Source organism: Salminus brasiliensis, chromosome 21 (assembly GCF_030463535.1).
Source record: "Salminus brasiliensis chromosome 21, fSalBra1.hap2, whole genome shotgun sequence".
NCBI classification, from domain to species: Eukaryota; Metazoa; Chordata; class Actinopteri; order Characiformes; family Bryconidae; genus Salminus; species Salminus brasiliensis.
Genome location: NC_132898.1, coordinates 26,603,637 through 26,621,763, shown reverse-complemented (window position 1 = coordinate 26,621,763; position 18,127 = coordinate 26,603,637). Strand labels below are relative to the sequence as shown.

The 18,127-nt window shown below is 43.8% G+C and overlaps 1 protein-coding gene across 1 annotated transcript in view; it reads right to left on the bottom strand.

Moving 5' to 3' along the window:
* Positions 1 to 5,358, bottom strand: part of lrig1 (leucine-rich repeats and immunoglobulin-like domains 1) — a 59,540-nt gene extending 54,182 nt beyond the window's left edge. Inside the window, exon 1 of the mRNA XM_072665780.1 lies at positions 4,360 to 5,358. Coding sequence (XP_072521881.1) covers positions 4,360 to 4,562 — 203 coding nt within the window. The 5' untranslated portion in view covers positions 4,563 to 5,358. The remainder of the gene's footprint in view (positions 1 to 4,359) is intronic.
* Positions 5,359 to 18,127: the final 12,769 nt, after the last annotated feature.

Here is an 18,127-nt window from a genome sequence, read left to right as displayed (position 1 = left end):
CGGTGTGGTAACTCGCCGTGGAGGTGTTTGGCAGATAATGCGAAGCCGTAAAGATAATACGAAGCTCTGAAAAGAGTCTCGACTGCAGCTGTTAAAAAAGAAACACACGAGCAGATAAGAGCGAAGGGTCTAGACGGCAGAACATGTGATTTTTAAAATAACACGCATTTGCCGCAACATGAAAGTGGAGAAGCGGCTATAAAGCTTTCCATAAACCGTAAACAATGAAAGGAGGGCCGTTCAACCTCCTAAACCCTTGAGGCCTGCATGCACTGTAATCCTCTCTCTTAAATAATTCATAGTGGATACTGAATAATTCATATTAGATGATGAGTAATTCATGATAGATGCTGAGTCATTTATAGAAGGCACTAAATAATTCATATTAGATCATGAATAGTTCATATTAGATATGTAATAATTCATAGCGGACACTGAGTCATTCAAAGTGGATACTGCATAATTCATAGTGGATGCTACGCCATTTGTAGTAGTTAGTAGTCAATAATAACAATAATTCATAGTAGTTACTGAATAATTTATAGAAGATACTGAATTATCCACAGTAGTTCCCGGATAATTCGTAGTAGACTGAAAAACGTATAGTTAATTCATACTGGATACTGAACAATTCATATGTTACTGATCAATTCACAGCACTTATTAAATAATTCATAGTAGACACTGCATTAGTCATAGTGGATACTGAATAATTCATATTAGATGATGAGTAATTCATGATAGATGCTGAGTCATTTATAGAAGGCACTAAATAATTCATATTAGATCATGAATAGTTCATATTAGATATGTAATAATTCATAGCGGACACTGAGTCATTCAAAGTGGATACTGCATAATTCATAGTGGATGCTACGCCATTTGTAGTAGTTAGTAGTCAATAATAACAATAATTCCTAGTAGTTACTGAATAATTTATAGAAGATACTGAATTATCCACAGTAGTTCCCGGATAATTCGTAGTAGACTGAAAAACGTATAGTTAATTCATACTGGATACTGAACAATTCATATGTTACTGATCAATTCACAGCACTTATTAAATAATTCATAGTAGACACTGCATTAGTCATAGTGGATACTGAATAATTCCTAGTAGTTTCTGAACAATAGGTGTTAAAATGTAAAACTTAGCCTAGGGTTTAAGCAGGTAACGTTTACCACTTCAAAAACCCAAAGCATATAATCACTAAAACCCTTAATGAGCTGAAGTTAGGCCATCTTCATCCACATAAGAAGAAAAACTCTCCAGACAAATCTCAGTGGCCTCAGACGGGCTTCCTGTCAATCGAGTGTGAAACTGCCACCACCGACAAAGCCTCAAACCCCACCACTTTTCCTCTCCTTAGTTTACTCATCTGGGGGAACACTCAACGTACAGCAGTTTACTCCTTACATTATAAAGCACTTAAAGCCGCCCTCGGAAGCGAGCGCTAAATCCAGTAACGCCAGCAGAAGTACAGGCCTAAAAGTATTGCGAGAATGCACAGAAAGTTCATGATGACTTTGAAACTGGAAAACTGAAGGTGACACGAATTCATGACACTGGAAAGAATCTCGCTTCCTATTAAAGACAAAGTGTCTCACAGAAAAAGGGACACAGATTAAGGCGCTTGTTCCCATTTAACATTTGTACGTATGCCTTATCCCACGCTTATTAGTATGTTATATAATATATACACACACACACTTCACACAGACAGATTATATAACAGATAGATTCTATATATTACGACAGAAAGCTCCTGTTTAATGTATGAAGTTATTAGTAATGTATTATAAGCGTTTGAGCTATAGACATATCTAACACAAATATACATTACATGAACGTACAGATTATATACTATAGACAAGCCCAAGTCATATTTATGTCTGTGTGTGCATATACACACATACAGACTAAATATTTATATATACACTCATTTAATATAGAACACAAACTCCAAGTTCATGACTGTGATACTGAAATAAATACCAGCTCCTAATGACAGCCGTTTTCGTTTGTCTTTAATGTATTTAGACATGTGTAATTACAGGCTTATAAGCCTATACACAGGTACATACGTTACATAGACGGATATGTATTGTCGTCACGCAAAAGACTTGTAAACTCCATTTAACAGTTTGTCACTTTGACAATGTTATTTGGATATTTGTGAGTTAAATATTTGTTATATGGATTTCCACAGAAAGTTGCTGATTTAGACGTAGAATGTTTTTGACAAGATATGGACCAGATAGACAGATAGATATATAGACAGATAGACAGACAGACAGATAGATAGGTTGATAGACAGACAGACAGACAGACAGATAGATAGATATAGACAAACAGATATATAGATAGACAGGTTGATAGACATATAGACAGATAGATAGATAGATAGATAGATAGATAGATAGACATATAGATAGATAGATAGATAGATAGATAGATAGATAGACATATAGACAGATAGATAGATAGATAGATAGACATATAGACAGATAGATAGATAGATAGATAGATAGATAGACATATAGATAGATAGATAGACAGATAGACAGATAGATAGATAGATAGATAGATAGACAGATAGATAGACAGGTTGATAGATAGATAGACAGGTTGATAGATAGACATATAGATAGATAGGTTGATAGATAGATAGACAGATAGATAGACAAATAGACAGATAGATAGACAGGTTGATAGATAGATAGACAGGTTGATAGATAGACATATAGATAGATAGGTTGATAGATAGATAGATAGACAGATAGATAGACAGATAGATAGATAGATAGATAGACAGATAGATAGACAGGTTGATAGATAGATAGACAGGTTGATAGATAGACATATAGATAGATAGGTTGATAGATAGATAGACAGATAGATAGACAAATAGACAGATAGATAGACAGGTTGATAGATAGATAGACAGGTTGATAGATAGACATAGATAGATAGGTTGATAGATAGATAGACAGGTTGATAGATAGACATATAGATAGATAGATAGACAGGTTGATAGATAGACATATAGATAGATAGATAGATAGACAGATATATAGATAGATAGATAGACAGGTTGATAGATAGACATATAGATAGATAGATAGATAGATAGATAGACAGATAGATAGATAGACAGGTTGATAGATAGACATATAGATAGATAGGTTGATAGATAGATAGACAGGTTGATAGATAGATAGACAGGTTGATAGATAGACATATAGATAGATAGGTTGATAGATAGATAGACAGGTTGATAGATAGACATATAGATAGATAGATAGACAGGTTGATAGATAGACATATAGATAGATAGATAGATAGATAGATATATAGATAGATAGATAGACAGGTTGATAGATAGACATATAGATAGATAGATAGATAGATAGATAGATAGACAGATAGATAGATAGGCAGACAGATAGATAGACAGGTTGATAGATAGATAGACAGGTTGATAGATAGACATATAGATAGATAGATAGATAGATAGATAGATAGACAGATAGATAGATAGGCAGACAGATAGATAGACAGGTTGATAGATAGATAGACAGGTTGATAGATAGACATATAGATAGACAGGTTGATAGATAGACATATAGATAGATAGATAGACAGACAGACAGATAGATAGATAGACAGACAGATAGATTATTGGCACAATACGTACACCACATGTAAGTCACCTGGCCTTCCCCTACTGTTCACTTCTTAGGGAAACTGTCTCTCAGCTCCAACACCAACAAGCAGTCCATGACTTTCATACTGAAATAAAAACCAGGGCCTAATAATAGTTGGCCAAACTCGTGACAATAGTCCAGGCTGTGTGTGAAGAGCCCAGAGAGCCCAGAGAAAAGTTTCAGGCAGACTATCGCCCAACTTCCAAACCCTTCACTACCCAGCTGACAAACAGGGACACCCCTTTACTGTCCTGCCTGCTCTGAGGTGAGGACCTGCACCTACCTGCGCGCCTCCACCACCTGCAGTCTGTCCACCTTCCTTCAGGAACAGAATTAGGGGTTTAGTCCTGCTGTTTTGCTGCAAATTCAGTGTGACTGTGTGACCCCGACCCCAAGTCACGACCACCAGCTCACCTCAACTCACTGTCCAGCCAAAGTTCCTCAGCAGCTCTCAAAATGGACCACTTTTGATACATGGGTAATAACAGCAGTATTAATAATAACCGGGGAGTTAAGTTTTTGAGAGAGACTGAAACACACACACACACACACACACACACACGCACGCACACACACGCACGCACACTCATGCACGCGCACACGCACGCGCGCGCTCGTGTTTGGGTCCTATCTCCGCTCTGACTGACTTACAGATACTCGGTGTGCTCCGGCAGGTCCGAGGGGATGTGGGTCAGCTTGAGGCCGCTGCAGTCCGTCCTACCTCCAGCACAAGTGCAATTAGAAGCACAAGTCTCTCCCGAACTCAATCCGGCGTTGATTAAAAGCTCCAGACACAAAAACAAGCCCAAAACACCGCGGTGGAGCGATCCGGTCTGACCCAGAGACGCCGCCATTTTGTAAGCAGCGGCTGATCCCGCCGCGGAAATCAAAGACCTTCAACTTCAGCCCGTCGAGTTGTGCTATAATATTTTCAGTCAGGTTGAGCTATTCAGCTCCCATTAGGTCGTGTGGTTGCGAAAAGACATGGCTGAATCCCCTGGGGTCGCACATGGGGTCCTAATTTCACTGCTAAAGTCCACAAAGTTCGGGGTTCGTGCCTCCCGGGCTGTACCGCTGTAAAGTGAACCAGGAGGACTTCGGAGGTTAAAAACCAAAAGCCAATAAAGTGCGAATTAATGGCAGTTTGAGCTTCTAAAAGACTTGAAAACAAGCCAAGTACGAATCCGGATAGAAGCGAGTGTAAACGGCTAGAACTGCATTAAACCGGCGGCGTTGCCTTGGTAACGTCCGCTTCGGATTTAGCTAGCTATTTGTTTACTACGAAATCCACAAAACCCGGGAGAGCAATCCTGGTCGTAGTCCGGGCTCCTACGGATACGCGGGGGTCTCTGGATGGAGGTCCACGCCAACTTTCCCCACCCGAAGGTAGGTAGCTAGATAGCTGGCTGACGCCGCTCGCCGCTCGCCGCTCGGCGGGGGTCGGTGTAAACTTTGCGGGCTGTGGATCCCGGTGCGGGTCGCCGGCTCTCTGGTTAACCCAGGCTTCGCTTCGCTGTCGTGGGAGTCCAAACTTTCCAAATCTGCTCATCAGGCGGTCAGAAAAATCCAGATCCGGTGGTTTATCAGTCCTCCTCTCACTCCGGGTCGCAGCGGCGGATCGCTCCTTTTCTTCTCCCCCATCTGTCTTTACTTTCCCCTTTTTTTCGGATCCTCCGGTCGTCCCACGTTGGAAGCGGTGGAGTCTCGAAGCCCCGCCCCGTGCCGTTCCCATTGGTGAGCCGAAAGCGAGCTCCGGATCTCATTGGCTGCCGCAGAATTCGAGTTGACGGCGAGGCGTTGCCCCGCCCACGGGGGACTCCGCCCCCCTTTGCCACTCAGGGTGTGAAACCGCACCGCCTCCTCTCAGCGTGGGGCTCACAGGGGTAAAGGAGAAGCCGGGACGGGGCGGTGAGGGACTAAAGACAGGGCTTTCAAACAGAGCCTAAATTGCATATAAAGAGTTTAGAGCTTTTAGCTGAATGTTCCTCATTAATATGTGCATTTATGTGCTATTACAAGATTATAAGATTAATATAGTCTATAAATACGCATACTGTTTATCTTATATATTATAGAAAGCTTATATAGACACAGTTTGTCTAGTGCCTGTGTTTAGATGAGAATATGCCTAAAGGTAAAGGTGCACGTATTTGTCACTGTACAGCGAAATGTGTCCTCCACATTTAACCCATCTGGTAGTGAACACACACACACACACACACACACGTGTTAGGGGCAGTGAGTACACACACACACCCAGAGCAGTGGGCAGCCAACTCCAGCGCCCGGGGAGCAGAAAGGGTAAAGGGCTTTGCTCAAGGGCCCAACAGTGGCAGCTTGCCAAGCCCGGGAATCGAACCCACAACCCTGTTATCGACAGCCCGGAGCTCTAACCGCTGAGCCACCACTGCCTAATGCTAAGTGTGGGCTAGAGGGGTATAACCCCCCCTCCCCCAGCACTTCAGCACTGGAACTGCGTAGTACTCTGGAATGATGGTTGGTGCTCCATCCGAATACTTTTCTGGGATGATTGGGGAGTCGTGGATGATGAGGAGGGGGGGTGATCATCATCCATCATCCTGTCCTCACTAATGCTACTCTTGTCGCTACATGCAATCAAATCTTCACAGCAATCCTCCAAAATCTAGATAAACTCTTTTCTAATACCCTAGACGAAATGAGCAGTTGTCCCATTACTTTTGTCCATTTAGGAAATTATAAATAAATTATAAATAATTATAAATCAATTATAAATAAATTTCACACTGAGATAAAAAAAAACAGTTTAAATTGTATATAAAGAGTTTTTAGCTGAATGTTCCTCATTAATATGTGCATTTCTGTGTTATTACAAGATTATAAGATTAATATAGTCTATAAATCTGCATACATACACTGAAGACCTATTATAGATAGATTCTATAGACACAGTTTGTCTAGTGATCCTCCAAAATCTAGATAAACTCTTTTCTAATACCCTAGACGAAATGAACAGGTGTCCCATTACTTTTGTCCATTTAGGAAATTATAAATACACACACAATGCCCACCAGGGTCAGTGATGAGACCGGGAGGAGTTAACCCTGGGCCTCATCTGGGTTGTACACTGTATACAGGGCCTAGATGAGACCCATGTGAGATTAAGGTGGGCTGAAATGATAGGGACGGTTTGGGAAGCCCAAGTGGGTCCCAGTAAAAATGCATGAATAAACCCGCTCAGAGCCCATGCCCACCTGAAACCCACCTGGAGCCCACCTGGAACCCACCTAACCCACATGAGCATGTGGGCGGGGTGCTTTGAAACTGTTGATTTGAATAAATAACTGAATCAATGATTGAATGAAAGTCCTCGCAGTTTGAGGGGCTGCTGGGAGCAGACCCAGGACCTCCTGGTTGTAGTTAGTGTGGGTAAACAGACGGTCGGCAGGAAAGTGGTTCACAGACGCTGGAAAACAATCAGAGGCCGGTGGAATCTGCAGCCGTGCGTTTTCAGCCTCTTTAACTGAAAAGGCATTCGCTTCAGGTATTCTGGCCTTCTATTTCAGGCGCTCTGCTGACACGTCTTCTCCTATGATTTATCTGCCCGTGGGCCAGCTGTAAATAATTTGCTTTACAAATAACCGGTGAGTGACGTGGGGGTCAAAGCTGTAGTTTAAGATTAGGATCAATAGAGACTGGTGCCTCATAAAGCTGTGGAGGTCAGCGGGTGACTGGGTGTAGGGTGTGCTCTGAAGACCATAAGAGACAGTGTGGAAAAACCTAAGGCCAGGAACCTTTAGGGAACCTTCGAGTGTAAACAAGGAAAACGGGGATATAAGGAAACGTTTCTTGCATTCCTACATATAAAGGTTCTACAAAAGGTTCTTAGAGGAACCGGTTTTGCATTTTTGGTTCCATAAAGAACCATTTTTGTAATAGAGAAACCTTAAAAGGTTTAAGGCAGTGGATGTACAGGTTCTTTACCATATTTAAAGGTTCTTCACACTCATGTCTCTTTTAAAAATGTTCTTAATGGAACCACAAAATTGGTTTGACATCATGTAACCTAAATCTTTCTTCCTAATGAAGTGAATCGGGCCCCTCAGAGCCCCTCAGGGCCCCTCAGTGTAAATGCACAAATATGTCTGATGAAGATCTTCCCAAACTCTAAAAAACATCTGGTGTATTTCCCCAGTATCGCTCGCAGAGCAAGTCGGAGCAACCCAGAGAGCTAAAGCTAAAGCTAAAGCTGGCTTTCTGAAGCTTGGGCCACGACTGGGGGAGTGGCTGCCCTTCATGCCCGTCACCTGTCACCTCTCTGCTTCATTGTGGAGGTCCTGACGAAGCACCGTAGCCAGGGAGATCCGTTGCCCGTTGCCCACTTGTACCCCACCCTACCGGCACTATGCGTAGCTGGCAGCCAAAGCTGAAAGGCGATGGGCAAAGGCACTGCATGGTTGGGGTCAATAGGACAATTCCTGGGCCCCTAAAAACGTATTAATTGAGTATTTGGCTTGAGTTGGATTGAGTTGTGGGGCCCAGTGTTATACCTTTCTTTAATGGGACCCAAAATCCCTGGCAGTGCCCCTGGCGACAGGCGCTGGATGGGAGGAATGATGAGGCACGCAGGGCAGATGCTCCCCTAGTGAGCTTTAGCTGGGCTTTAGCTGCTTTAGCTGCCACTGTTGGGCCCTTAGCAAGGCGGTGAGGAGGCAAGAAAGGTGGTCCTCTGATGACTCTTTGATGAAGGCCATCATTCTGTAAGTGCTGTAAAATTACAGTGATATTGATCTGGAGGGAGGAGGCGAAGTGTGGACCCGCACACCCACATCAGGGCCCTCATACACCTACAGTAATGCATCGACCGGCCATCCCAGAGAACACATGGGCTCCAGGTTTAGCTCAGAGCGAGTTACGGCAGATTCATGTGTGATCAAGCTAGTCAGGCACTAATGAAAGCAGCGAATGATTGATTAGCTTTATTTGTGCTCTCTCTCTCTCTCCCTCTGTTTCTCTTTCATTCCTGTGTGTGTGTGTCTCTTTCTCTTTTTTGTGTGTGTGTGTGTGTGTGTGTGTGTGTATGTGTGTGTTTATGTGCTTGAACGTTTCCAGCCCTGCTCGTGTACTTGCTGGAAGAAGATGAAAGACTCTTGTGCATGCTGTTGGAGAGAAGGTGCAAAGCGTAAAGACATTAGATTTACTGCACAGAGAGAGAGAGAGAGAGAGAGAGAGAGAGAGAACCAAAGTAAGAGACAAAGAGAGAAGGTAAGAAATAGAACGAGAGGAAATCAAGAGAAAGAAAGAGAGAGAAAAAGTGAAAGTAGGTTAAAGCGAGAAAGAACAACAACAAAAAAAAGACGGTTAGCAAGAGATACAGTAAAAGCGAGGGAGAGTGAAAAGAGAGAGAGAGAGAGAGAGAGAGAGAGAGAGAGAGAACAGAAAGAGACTAGAGAAGTCTGATAGTGAAAGAGAAAGGGATAAAGATAGAGAGAGAGAAAGGGATATATATATATATATATATAGAGAGAGAGAGAAAGGGATATATATATATATATAGAGAGAGAGAGAGAGAAAGGGATATATATATATATATATAGAGAGAGAGAGAGAGAAAGGGATATATATGTATGTATATATATATATATATAGAGAGAGAGAAAGGGATATATATATATATATATATATAGAGAGAGAGAGAGAGAGAGAAAGGGATAAAGAGAGAGAGAAAGGGATATATATATATATATATATATATATAGAGAGAGAGAGAGAGAGAGAGAGAGAAAGGGATAAAGAGAGAGAGAGAGAAAAGGATATATATATATATAGAGAGAGAGAGAGAGAGAAATAAAGGCCTCTGACCAGCTTATTCCAGATTTGTAGGAGATGAATTGTCTGTGTGTGTGTGTGTATGTGTGTGTATGTGTGTGTGTGAAAGAGAAAGAGAGAGAGAGAGAGAGTGTGTCATGCACATCTTGTCGGAATCTTCAAAGATAACGAGCCCATCTGTTGGAGTTATTCAGCAGCAGTAAAAGGGCGAGGCGTGAAAGCGGGCCAGTTCATCACGCTCGGGCTGGATGGTCAGCGGCTGGGCAGCAGTGTGGAAATGCCTGGGCTAATGGGAAGCAGAGCCCGTTCCGAGTTCAGCTTCAATAGCAGGAGCACAGCTAAGGAGCAGATAGGCTGCATTCACACACACACACACACACACACACACGTGCAAACCAGTCCTGACTCGTGCAGAGCCTTGATCCTTGGGTCTGTCCTGGTTCTGAAAAGGCCTCTCGAACCCTAGGCTTATGATGCACTATATGGACAAAAGTATTGGGACACCTGCTCATTGACTGTTTCTTCTGAAATCAAGGCTATTAAAAAGCATTTATCCTGCTTTTGATTGAGTCACTTTCTCTATTGTCCAGAAAAGAAGGCCTTCTACTAGATTGTGGAGCATTGCTGTGAGTATTTGATTGCATTTACCTGCCTGAATGTTGGCCAGAATGTTGGATGATCACCATCCCACCTCATCCCCAACACCCCAGCTTTATCCTCTTGAGAACCTGCGTCCTCATAAGGGGACGTTACAGTTCTGCTTCTCTGCACCATGATACTTAATTTTTTCAAACTTTGACCTTTTGGCCTCATATGAGGACATTGTTTTTTGCAAAAACGACTTCCTGTACAAATACTAAGTTTAGTTTTTATGCTTGTTAGGTCCTACTAATCCCTAATCCCAAGCTCAACTAATGCCTGTAGTTGACCACATGGACACGGCCTTCTGGAAAAGTTGAAATGGTCAGATGAGACTGGATGAGACCAAGACTGAGCTGTTTGGCCACAGGTATGTTTGGAGGAGTTAAGGCTCAATTACGCTCAATGTTAAATACGCATATGGACGGATCTTCTGTCTGTTGTTGTTTTCCAGTGATTCAAGCCTTCTGAACAGGTTAGCTCAGGTTCAGAGTTCAAGGGGGTTTCTATGAGGCTTGACTCACAGCATTGCCACAGTGCCCCATGACCGACTGTCCATCACATAAACAACTGTCTGTCCCATCATCAGGAATTCCAGCAGCCCTCCAGTATGAGTTATAGGTGACTAAGGCCTGTTGCTCCAAAGACTGCAGAGAAACGAATACAGCAGCGTGACTCAAGCAGCGTTTCTCCACAAACCCTCTCCACAGGTGTCCAAACAAGCAGACCGCAGTCCTTTATTGTGTGCGTGCACCAACATTTACATTTCTCCTCACTGTTTGTTTAATAAAGCGAGCGATTCTCACCCGCTTCTGCCAAGTTCCTTTCATTTTTCTGGCGCTCGGCACGCATTGGCCAGCGGCGGAGTGCTGAAAGAAGCCTCCTCCCCGGCCTGTTCTGCCGAAGACATCTCTCACTCTCAGTTAGGCTTCCTCCTAACCGGGTGTCATGTCAGCTTCGGAGAAGGCACGCACTGTTGAACCAGCCATGTGTCAGCACTTTGTTTGGAGCTGTTTCGAACCTCCCGCCCCCCAAAGAAGAAATGTGTTTACCTGAGCTGTTTATGCCACACAGACTACCTTAAAGAGCCTGGGATTGCTGTTTATCGATGATATAATACTTACCTGGTTGTCTCGTTATGTGTGTGAGCTCATTGCTGGGTTGCATAGAGGGTTGCCAGGTTGCTACAGTGGTTTCCAGCCAAACCGTGCCTCAAAATCCACCATTCATGAAAAACAGCTGATGTTCAGCATTTCAGTAGGTGAAAATATCTTCAAGGCAAACAGGAGGCCGTCCATGTGCATGTGCTTTTTAACAAAGTCCGTCAGTCAGTCAGTCAGTAAGCAAAATTGCTGGGAACAGATATTATAATGCATTAAGAAACCTTATAAAGTCTTTATAAAGTCACACGCTCATACTTCATGAAGTGTTACATATGTCACTACAAGCACTTATGAGTAATTATATGGGCTAATGACAGTCATTATGGGGTATCATGCATGAAATTTGCGTCCTGTATGAAAACCAACTGCCAGATTCACATTATGTCAAAAAGCGCAAAACAGCAAAAATGGAGATACAAGGTTTTTGTATAGAGTATTAAAATGAAAAGTGATTTCAGCTAGGTGTAAGAAGCAGATTCGTTGTTTCACATGGTGTCCTGGAGGGGTTTTTTTTTTGTGGGGGGGGTTGCCGGTCGGGTGGTGGTGTTTTAACACAGCCAGCTATAGAAAGCGCTAAAGGAAGTCATGGAAGTCACGGCCCGGAACTGTTCTTTGTTCAGCTCGGGACAAGGAATGGCGGGTAAGTCATGAAAGGTGACCTGTGTGCAGCGCGGGACTGGAGGTGCGACTGCTTTTGTTTGGCTGCATTCTTTGTCCGTGTTTCCTTTTAATAGGTTGAATGCACTAGTTGCCAAAGGTCTCTCTCTCTCTCTCACTCTCTCACTCTCTCTACACACACACAGCTACTGCTCTGTTGGCCGGCCGGTTTTCCATACTATACTGCCAAAGCAACTGATCTCTAAAGTGACCCCTAATAACCCCCAACAACTAACTGAACTTACTTAAGCCTTGGGTTCACTAGAGGACTAGAAAAATGACCAGAGATCATCCACTACTCCACACATCCACACTTCAACCTGTGGCTGGACCTAACACAACATGCCCCAAAACATGTGTGCCTCGCGTTACCTAGGAGATACAGATTCCCATTGAAAACACCTTTCGGTGAGGCCATGGGTGGGAAGACGGAGTCAGCATGGTCTGTACAGACTGCAGAGGGAGTTGACTTGGGAGAGGGAGGTGAGTAGCACAGCACACATTGGGGGTGAACCTATGTACGAGGTAGATGTTGGCTTCTTATAAGAATTTCTGTTCCACCTTAAATGGTTCTGTAGTCTTGGGCAAGTAGATGTTGTGTTGTGATCATTTAAGGTGGAACGTATAATTAACCTGCCTGAAACAAAATCTAGTGCTCAGGAGTTCAGGAGGCATAAAATCACAGTAAAATCCTCCAGACTAAGAATTGGGGCTCAAATCAGGGTACAAAATTTATGTTAAAACTTCATAATATGACTAATTTCCAGCACAGGACATCACCAAAACTCAGCGAGGGCCGTTATCTACAAACCCAAGAACCCCAGGAACATTGATTTCAACATTGAGTTGTCCCAAGAATCTCTGGTCTGCCAAAATGTCCCCAAACACAAAGCGACAACTAATCCGGGTTCTGAGTGGACATCCAAGGAACTGCAGGTCTCTTCAGCTTTGACTGAGGTCAGTAGGTTCAGTAAGAAGGGGAATGAGCAAAAGTGGCAATCATGGCAGAGCAGCAAGGTAAACCCTGCTAACTAATAGAAACGTCAGTGTTTGTCCCACAAATTCTAAGAAGCACCTGGGTGATCCCTCAGTCCCTAATGCTCTAAGGAAAGATCCATTAGAAGTGTTTCCCAGCATTTTACAGTGGGAACATCATAGAACTTTCAAACATGGTGGTGGTAGTGGACAGGGTGAGGACGCTTTGCTGCCTAGCAAACCTGCCTGGACAACTTACTATTACTGAATATCCATAATTCTCTTCTGTTTCAGAGACTGTTCACCTGTTAATGAGCTGGATCTGAAACCTAACTGGGTTAGGCAGCAGGACAGTGATCCAAGTGATCCAGTGATCCAAGTGAACGACTAGAAAGAAGATAAATGAATGGTTTGGAGTGGGCTAGTCAAAATCCTAACTTTACCCCAAACGAGATCCCATGGCAATGCCATCATTGGATCCTGTCAATTAGCATATCGTTAGCATGTCCTACTTCTAATGTAAGAATGTTGCTAAGGCACAACAGCGGAACAGCCATGAAATCATGGCAGTGTGCCTGTCCGTCACTGGGGGAATCTCTGGAGATGAGACAGACAAAGCAGCATGCTAAGATCCGGAGAGGAAGCGGAATCTGGCCTTCGCTAGGCAGTGGAGCGGGAAACATCGGCCCTCTTTTCTGCTGGAGGATCTATGCTGATTATTTGTGATGTGAGTTACTGTAGGGCATCAATCCAGCAGTGCGGAAAACAAAGAAACCTTCACATGGACGAATACCTCTGCACAAACAGCCCATAAAACTGTCCTCCTATTTTTCTTTCCCTCACAGAGCACAGAGAAAAGGAGAGAGGCTTGAACGGCACATTCTTACGCTCTCTACCTGAGTAAGAGACAAGCCGTACCCTTCTCTCTCTCGCTCTCTCTCTCTTGAATAGACCCACAGTGATTGAAGCTGGGCAGCCTGTCTGAATAGATGTCCTAAGAGGGGGGCGAATCGCTCCAAAACCCCGCCAAGTGTTCCCCTCCCAGCCGTGGCCGGGATCCAGAAGCAGGAGTCGGGGGAGCTGCATTTAATCGCTCATAATAGAAATTAGCATGGTGTAATGAACCCGTTTGAAAAGTCCATTATTCGTGCAGTTCAAAAGGGAACGATGACTTTGTAGTTGGAATTTGCCTGCCTAAGCCAAATAACACTAGGAAAGCATTCGCCGCTCTGCATTCGCGAGGGAAGCCGAGAGATTCTGCTCGTTTATGTGCAGCGCTACAGGTCGGCCTTCCGTCTTCAGTCGCGCAATCTTCGCCAACTGTTCGAGGTTGGGAAAGGTCCATCACCTCGGCGTCGCTCTCTTTTCTCTTTCTCGTCCTTTTCGCTCCCCCTCGCTGCATTTCTCCGTCTCAAACGAGTCGATTCTTTCCTGTGGAATGCATTTAACAGGGCGTACCATCAGCTCTGTGATGGCTTGACCTGGTTCACCCCATAATGGCCCACCTCGGAGAAAACAGCATGCTTCCTCCACCTTCTTGTTTCAAGCAGGCACTGACCTCAGATCAGCTCTCCTGGAGATACTCTCAAGGTTCTTTCTGGTGAGCATTAAATTACTAGCAGTTGTTAGAACATTTGGAGAACTATCGCTTCATTTGTACACTATATATTTTGTTTATGGACAGCCCTTCTAATGAATGCATTTCTGACACAGGACCTACTGGCACCATGCTGCCTAATGCCAGGGGTGACCTGGAGGGGTATAAAGCCCCCAGTATTGAGCTGTGGAGCAGTGGAACTGCTGTGTTCTCTGGAATGATGGTTGGTCCTCCATGCAATACTTTTGAGATGATGTGGGGAGTTTGGGATGAGGTGTGTGTGTGTGTGGGGGGGTGCTCATCCAACATCCTCACCTCACTAACGCTGCTCTTGTTGCTGAATGCAATCAAATCCTCACAGCAATTCTCCATAGTCTTTTAGAAAGCCTTCTTTCCTGGACAGTAGAGACAGTTACTCAACAGTTGTAACAAAAGCAGGATAAACTCTTTTTAATACCCTTGATTTCAGAAGAAACAACAAATCAGCAGGTGTCCCAATACTTTTGTCCATATAGTGACCCATATGATGAATTAAGTTACTTATATATATATATATATATATATATATATATATATATATATATATATATATCAAAAGGCTCTAGGTGCCAGGACACAGCTGATCAGTCCCCTTGGTTGTTGCAGTGCCAGTTGCAAGTGGAACTTGATTATTAACTGCTGGTTAGACGGCAGCTGTTACACCGTAAGTGGATTTGCGCATTTTCCTTTATGCATTACACGAAATTCCCGTCGTGGAATGATGTAAATACAGTTCCTGCTTTCCCTCCTGATTCGTTTCTCCTAATCTGAGAACAGGTGCTCTGAGCCTACCCTGATGTTTTCTCAAAGTCTGAGCTGCAAAGATTTCGGCCGTTGGAGCTCCAGCTGCACTGCTTACGGGCCCCTGCCCCTAGGCCTCTTCTGTGGATAATGGGATAATGGCTGCCACCTTGCTCACACTTGAGATGCTGAACGGGGTCATTTATATATGTGTGTGTGTGTGGATGAGTAGACCATAGGAATGTTAAGGCTTTCTGTATATACAGAGATGCCCAGAAGTAGACTTGATTGACCACATAGAAGTAGAAGTAGGGTTCAAGCTTAAAGGCTGTTCCAAGCTCGATAATTGACATGCATTTTCTAACTCTAAATTATTCAATTAAACATATTTAAGCACCAACAACTGTTAATTACCCCAAGGACCTAATGAGCAGCTCCTGTTGTTGGTCCAGGCATTCACAGGTATGCATCTCAATTCAAGACCAGCTCTGCACAGCTCTGGGCAGCTCCAACAATGGACAGGGCCGGGGGCCCTCACAGCAAGCCCATTCAGCCATTCTCTTGGCCCCCAGTCTTCGTCCCAGCTCCTCCACCCAGCTCCGGAGCCCAGCTGGGAGCTTTTGACACAGGCCAAAGGGCCTCCGTGGACACTCAATTGCAAGGAACCAAGGAAAGATTTCCCAGAAACCCTGACAGGACTCTGAAAAACCCCTTATCCCAAAACTCCCAATTAACCGTTCAATTCATACGACACCTGCTGCACAGCTCCAATAGGTCTGACTGCTTTAGTAGAAGAAGAAAACCATTCGGACCGATATCTGAATGGTTCTGTTTAGTGTTCACTGAATATGGGCTCCAGGACACTGCTTATTTGGACCTGGACGCTGCACCTTTTTATTAGGCGCTAGCATATTTGACCTATGGCACTAAAGACAGGAAGGGGGAAATAAAGGTTCGCCTGTATCCTGGAAGGGATGGCACATATTTACCATTAACTGAGAATATGTGTTGGTTTCTCAGCATGTTTAATAAGGCTTAAAACGAGCTGGCACTTCACTGTGTACACACAACTGACTGCCAAAGTGTAATTGCGAAAGGCACATCAGGCTGACTGGCTGAATTAAGTGCATCTGTGATTGCAGTGCCTTTAAAAATATGCCCAGAGCAAAGCTCTGTGAAACCGCAAGGTACACAGCTCCCAGCCAGGTTCTTAGGGAATACTGAGTGGTACTCATGCTTAACGTAAAATGCATTTTTGAGCAAAAGGGCGAAGTTAATTATTCATGCACTGACACCAGCCCTGAAATGTGAGGGCTAAAAGAGGATATTGACTTGCCTAAGAGTCTGCTTAGGGATATTTGTGGACATTACGTAAAACAGTGGAGTAAATTCTGAAAGAAGCCAGGGATATCCTCAGTGTTTGCTTTATCACAGAGTGTTTAATGGCAGTAGGAGTAGACGGTGGAACAACCTCTACTCTAACAAATCTCATAAAATTTGTACATATACGACTGTCCGCTGGTGGCGCTGTTTTGCTGTTATTCGTACAAACTGTCCCATTCACACTATAGCTCCCATCCACTGGTGGCACTGTTTTGCTGTTAGTCGCACATATCGTACTATTTACACTATAGTTCCTGTCCACTGGTGGCGCTGTTTTGCTGTTAGTCGCACATATCGTACTATTTACACTATAGTTCCTGTCCACTGGTGGCGCTGTTTTGCTGTTAGTCGCACATATCGTACTATTTACACTATAGTTCCTGTCCACTGGTGGCGCTGTTTTGCTGTTAGTCGCACATATCGTACTATTTACACTATAGTTCCTGTCCACTGGTGGCGCTGTTTTGCTGTTAGTCGCACATATCGTACTATTTACACTATAGTTCCTGTCCACTGGTGGCGCTGTTTTGCTGTTAGTCGCACATATCGTACTATTCACACTATAGTTCCTGTCCACTGGTGGCGCTGTTTTGCTGTTAGTCACACATATCGTACTATTCACACTATAGTTCCTGTCCACTGGTGGCGCTGTTTTGCTGTTAGTCGCACATATCGTACTATTCACACTATAGTTCCTGTCCACTGGTGGCGCTGTTTTGCTGTTAGTCGCACATATCGTACTATTCACACTATAGTTCCTGTCCACTGGTGGCGCTGTTTTCTGATTTCCATACATATCATAGTTTTCACACCACAGTTCACGTCTAAAGGTGGCTCTGTTTTCTTGATTTTCGCACATATCATACTATTCACACTATAGCTCCTGTCCACTGGTGGCGCTGTTTTGCTAATATTCGTCTCTATCGGCCTATTCACACCACAGCTCCCGTCCACTGGTGGCACTGTTTTGCTGTTAGTTGTACAAATTGTACTATTCACTCTGTAGCTCCCATCCACTGGTGGCTCTGTTTTGCTGATATTTGTACATATTATATTATTCACACTACAGCTCCCGTCCACTGGTGGCGCTGTTTTGCTGTTATTCGTACATATTGTATTATTCACACAACAGCTTCTGTACATATCATAGTATTCACACCACAGATCCCGTCCACTGGTGGCGCTGTTTGATAGTAACTCATATATATCGTACTATTCACACTATAGCTCCCGTCCACTGGTGGCGCTGTTTTCATGATGTTCATACATATTACACTATTCACACCACAAATCCCCACAAATCACCACAAGTTCCTCCTGAGGCCAGGCTGCAACCTGCTTGCATGGAAGATGTCTTTGCCCGAATTGACGCTTAAACAGCCTGGCGAAACTTCAAGACACTACTCTGACCTCCATG